Source organism: Nuphar pumila, chromosome 3 (genome assembly GCF_984573655.1).
Source record: "Nuphar pumila chromosome 3, dmNupPumi1.hap1.1, whole genome shotgun sequence".
NCBI lineage: Eukaryota > Viridiplantae > Streptophyta > Magnoliopsida > Nymphaeales > Nymphaeaceae > Nuphar > Nuphar pumila.
In genome coordinates, this window is record NC_143251.1 from 136,627,264 (window position 1) to 136,633,263 (window position 6,000).

At 38.1% G+C, this 6,000-nt stretch overlaps 1 protein-coding gene across 3 annotated transcripts in view; it reads right to left on the minus strand.

The window, feature by feature from the left end:
* The window catches only part of LOC149843990 (autophagy-related protein 18c-like), a 41,727-nt gene extending 36,471 nt beyond the window's left edge, over positions 1–5,256 (minus strand). The window contains exons 1-2 of one of the 3 annotated variants that reach the window (XM_090000221.1): positions 5,156–5,256; positions 3,747–4,557 (exon numbers count right to left, since the gene is read on the minus strand). In XM_090000221.1, coding sequence (XP_089856347.1) covers positions 3,747–4,538 — 792 coding nt within the window. In that variant the 5' untranslated portion in view covers positions 4,539–4,557; positions 5,156–5,256. Of the gene's footprint in view, positions 1–3,746; positions 4,605–4,851; positions 4,988–5,155 lie in introns of those variants that run through there. The other 2 variants (XM_090000220.1, XM_090000222.1) reach the window with 2 other exon arrangements.
* Positions 5,257–6,000: the final 744 nt, after the last annotated feature.

Here is a 6,000-nt window from a genome sequence, read left to right on the forward strand (position 1 = left end):
CCATTGGGTTAGTCCCAACAACTAGCTAGTTAGCCACATAAAGTCCAAAAAGGCCCTAAAAAGGCGATAAAATTAAAAATAAATAAATAAAATAAACAAAAGAAAAACAAAAATACACAAAAAACAACAAAAAAGAAAATACATAAATTCCTAAAATACAACGTACAGGTATATACATTAGGGGTGTCAATGGGCCTGGTTTACCCGGACCCTACCCCTATAGGGTCCGGGTATGGTGATAAATAAGAAGACCCGATTAAGACCCAGGTCCAAACGAGAGTTGCCAGTCGGGGAAGCGGGAGCATGAAGCCAAAGCGGGAAGCAAGGCACTTTCAAATTTTAGGAAGCGCGAGCCGACTTAGAAGCGAACCAGGAATCGTCTCGGAAGAGACCTAGGAAGCGAAAAAATAAAAATAAAAATAAAAACACAAAAAAGGAAGGGGAAGCGTGCTTCCCAATTTTTTTGGCGCTTCGGAAGCGCCACGTTTTGCGCTTCCAAAATGCATTTCGGGGAAGCGCGCTTCCCCATTCCCTATGACGCTTCCGGTAACCCTGGTCCATACCCAAAGATCTGATTAATACATGGACCCGGATATAGTTTATAAAATTTTATAACAGAGCCGGACCCAACCCGAGTTCCGATTAAGACCCTCAATTTTTCAATGTAAAAATGATAAAAAAAAGTATGGTTTCACCGGATATGGTTCATGTAGTTCTTATCAGGTCCGGGTATGGTTTTTCTTATAGTGGACCCGATTAGACTCGAGTTCGGACCTGATACCATACCTAAAAATCTAGTCCAAGTTCGGTGCCACCTGGGTCCAAACCAAACCCGATTGACATACCTAGGTATATTAGGGGTGTCAACGGGTACCCAGGGGTGTCAATGGGTTGGGTTTGGTTCGGACCCAGGTGGAACCAAACTTGCACCAGATTTTCGAGTATGGTATTGGGTTCGAACCCAAGTCTAATCGGGTCTACTATAACAAAAACCAAATCCGGTAAAACCATATTTTTTATCATTTTTACATTGAAAATTTGCAGGCCTTAATCAAAACTCGGGTCGGGCCCAGGTCTGGTATAAAATTTCACAAACTATACCCGGATCCATGTATTAATCGAACCTTCGGGTCCGAACCCGAGTCTTCTTATCTGTCACCATACCCAGACCCTATAGGGTTTGTTCTGGGTCAGGGTCGGGTAAACCGGACCCGTTGACACCCCTACATATACCTAGTATATGTATATATAAGAAAACATAAATATATATATATATATATATATTTATATGTATATATAAGAGTGTTGAATGTTGGGCAACAATAAGAGAGTATGAATGTCACAAGAACGAGTATGTTAGGATGGATGTATGGAGTTATTAAAAAGGATAAGATTAGAAAGGAGTATATGAAAAGAAAATTTGGGAGTATCAATATGAGAGAGAGAGAGAGATGGCATGGACATATTGTATAAAGACAATTATAACACCAAAGGAAGATTGACAGCACACGGAAAGAATAAGAAAAGAAAAAGACTTGAGCGCAGCCCCACTGCCTGGGCTTTTGGGTTTGGGCGGTGGGGCATTTTTTACCGCCTAGGCTTCACTTAGCTCGCCCAGGCTGTTACCGACAAGCCTTAAGGACAGTTTTGTCCTTTTTTTTACTCTGTCAAGAGAAAGTATAAAAGGGAAAGGGTGTAGTCCTCTCTCTCTCTCTCTCTCTCTCTCTCTCTCTCTCTCTCTCTCTCTCTCTCTCTCTCTCTCTCTCTCTCTCTGTGTTTTCTTTTGCTTCTCTTCCCCCTGGCCTTTTCTTTCTTTTTTTCCTTCTTCTTCCCTTTTTGTTTTTACCTTTTTTCTTCGTATTCCTGTTTTTCCTTTTCTCTATAGTTTATATTCAGTTATATATATATATATAGAGAGAGAGAGAGAGATGTGTGTGTGTGTGTGTATAATTCATATATAATCTGTTTGACTGTTTCGGATTTATATTTCTGGTTGATTGTTTCTGAGTTATATATATATCATGTATGTATATTTGACTATTTGTTCTCTGTATCTTTTCTCACACACACATACACACACTCACACACAGAGATGTTGATGCACACACATATATATCTGTTTTCTGTGTGTAAATATATAATTATATATATTAACATACTATAAGCATATATTATATATGACTATATGTAATTATGTATATGTATATATTGTATAGTTTTTGTGTGTACTGTTTCTAATTTATATTTCTGTTTGTCTCAATTATGATCTGTTTTCTTATCTTTTTCACACACACACAAACACACATATACAGAGTGATGTGTAGGAACTTGAACACCTAATTGATGTTGTTGAGTGTCCATCGTGCTCAGCCTTTTTTACGCAAAAACATCCAAAACACGCAAAAATGGGTGAAAAAAAGGCTTTAGAGACGCATAAAAATGCCGCTAAAAAACAATTTCAAAATGCCGCACTAAAGCCTTATTTGGTTCAAAAAATCAGTTTTTTACCCTTTTTCGCACTGACTGTTCATCACCCGTGTGCGATGGACGGTCAGCGTGATTAAGCACGGGTTAAGCACCTATTCATCAAGTAGATACGCATTTTCCTATATATATCATGTATGTATATTTGTTCTCTATATCATTTCTGACATGCACACAGATGTTGATGCACATATATATTTATTTTCTTTATGTAAATATATATAATTATATAATATTAACATATTGCAACAATGAGAATTTTTTGTCTTAATTCTTGGCCTATATAGTTTAGTTTTAGGATCTTTATAGTTTAGAGATGAAGATTAGCATATGAGATGTTGGTTAAATGTGATGTTTTTAGTTATCATGAACTATCAGTAGTTCAATTATGACTTATGACATTTTAGTATGACTTGGATGTGAATTTAATATTGTTAAGTCTTTAATTGTGCTTAAATTACTTGCCTTTTATTTACATTGTTTGTTGCATGGTTTGTTTATTCAATTGTTTATTTCTTTTTCTTATTTGTCTATCGCTTATTTTATGTCTATTGTTGTTAATTTTTTTGTATAGATGATTTTATTTTTTGTATAGTTTATTCACGTTGGTAGTTGTACAATTTGCTTATTCAATTGTTCATTTATTCTTAAATTTTTTTAGTAGGTTATTTAATATAATTGTTTTACAGTGTCCGACGGCATGTGTTTTGACTATGGCTTATTGTTGATTGATTTTATGTTGTATACATGTTTGTTATCAATTTTAACAGCTTGTTTACATATTTTTGTGTATTTTTTATTTTTTTAATTGGGGTACCGACTAGTCCGCCTAGTCCCCGACTAGTCTTTTTAGGAGCTCGCCAACTAGGCACCACCTACCGCCTTTGACAACTAAGAAAGAAGACCATTGAAGACTTAGAGGGAGATAGTAAAAGGTGATATGATAGCTCGAGGCATGAAGGAATGGAGAAACAGGACTTGTAGAGCTGACCCCATGTAGTTGGGATAAGGCATGATGATGATGATGAACAGATAAAATGGATTTTAAGAGAGGTTAAGGTGGATGAGAGAAACGGATGTTAAACAGATATCATTGATAAAGAATGCAGTTTAAGTAATTGATAAATATGTAAGACAGAACAAACACAAATAGATGAATGTTAGTTATATTAAATAATTAAATTTAGTGGTGATTTGCCATGATTCTTAAATCTTAACTGGAGTAGAAACAACTCATAAGTTAAATGAATAATAAAAGATACCTCCTGCAAGCGGGTCCCATCCATTGTATTGAAAATTCTGATCAAGGTGCCCTTCGTACTAGCAGTTGCAAGGAGAAGGCCATCATTTGTCAGAGTGAAGCATGCAATATGAGAATCGTGAGCATTAATGAACTTGGTCATCTTCAACCCAAAGTGCTCTATTCTAACCTGCCCACGATGCAGACCAGGACAAGCCAATACAGATGTATTCTGTTGATGTGACAAAACACATAACCCCCTTGGATTAGCAAGGGTTTCTATCTGATGCAAGAGTTTTAAATCTGAAAAGTTATACACATATATCTTGTGCTCCAGAACCACAACAATTCTGTCCCGTCTCAATTTGACAGCACGAACTTCAGACCTAAATGCAAGCTCTCCAATGCACCGACTTTGATGATCATCCCATATCATAACTTTATTCGGAGGGTACTGCGGCTTATCCCCACCACCAACAAGTGCCAATATATTGCAGCGGAAAAGCATCTCAACAATTCCGAATCCCCCATTCTTGAAATCCCTTTTGAATGTTTCCTTAAAAGGGTCGCAGTTGTAGATACGGAATCCGCGGTTGGTTCCTACAGAGAAGCACCCATAATCCTGATTCCAAGAGACAGAGAGCAATTCAGTGTCGTCGCCGTTGCTGGACTCAGGCTCAAAGTGAGTGTACAAGGCCGTCGAAGTCTGGGCACGAGGAGACGACGACTCGCTACCGCCAAGCCCCACTGGCGAGTGCATTCCTTGAGGGGTGGAGGCTGTAGAACTCATGACGGATGGCAAGATCGTAGTCATGATAGAGTGGAGATATCAACTGCCATTGGAAACAAAAATCCCACTTGGAACACCTCAAGTTTCTCTCTAACAAAAACGAAGAAAAATATGAAATAAACGCAAGACACACAACCAACAATTAAGTGCTGGCCCTGCTGGATCATGCATAGATACGATCAATCAACTCGTTTCCCCCATAAGACAAACAGCATGATCATAAAAGAAGAAAGCTAAAGAAAAAAAACATCGATCCCAAAAAATCGTCATACAAACTAAAATTCCCAAAAATTCGACCGAATTTCACGAAATTGAAGCAGAAACCACAAAAAAAAACCTCAATTTTCCACGCGCGCCAGATCCAGAAGGTTTTCAACGGGTTTTCCCCTCAGATCGCCGTCGATTCCACCGTAAACGGCCGATCTAGAAGAGTAACCCTAGAAATTTCCACCCGATCGATCTGACAACCGTATTAGATGAAAAAAAAACGAAAATCTCGACGAAAATCTCGACGAAATTCGTTTTCTAACCGTTCTCTTAGCCGGACAAAAGAGGAAAACGACCAATCCGTCGATCGATCCGCATCAATTCACGCAAAAAAGGAGAGAAGAGGAGAGAAAAAGCCAGAGGAGATCGAATACCTTGCTTCGATGCCCTAATTTCACCCCGAGACGAGTCGAGCAAAGAGCGACGATTTTTCTCTCTTTCTCCTTCGTTGTCTTTTTCTTTTTTTTCTTTTTTTTTCTTTTTTTTTTTTAGTTGATTTTCTTCTCCCAAGAAAACCCTTGTGAATTGTGATCTGGCTGGTCGGCGCAACCGGCGGTCAATGGGTTGGATCCGAACCGGATCCGAACTGGATCCGAACCCTTTTTACAATGTGCCTTGTAAAGGGTTAGGATTTGGGATGTAATTGGTCCGGATTCGGATCTGATGTAACCAATACCATATTCGACTAATAGGATGTTGAAACGGATTAGAATTCGTACTCGGATGTTGAAAAGCTTATACCAGATCTGTTTTTTTAAATGTAAACACGGATTCAAATATCCATCAAATTTGGATTGGTACCCAAAAGACAAAACCATAATTGGATATGGTTTTCGCTTACCAAATGCAACTAAACAAGAATTGAATTCAGTCAAATATCAAATAAAATCTTATTCATTAACATCCCTAATTGGGGATCCAGGTCTAAACGGACCCACCGTAAGAGAAATCATACCTAGATCCTATAAAGACTATATAAACCAGACCCGGACCATACCTAGTAAAATAATAGTTTTTATCATTTTTACATTGAAAAATTACCGATCTTAATTGTAACTCGGGTTGGGCCCGGTTATGGTATAAAATTTTACAAACCATACCTAGCTCCATGTAATAACCGGACTCTTTGGGTTCGACCCTGATTCTAATTGTGTCTTATTATTTATCACCAAACCCCGACCCTATAGGGTTTGGTACGGGCCGTGTCAAGGTCAAACCC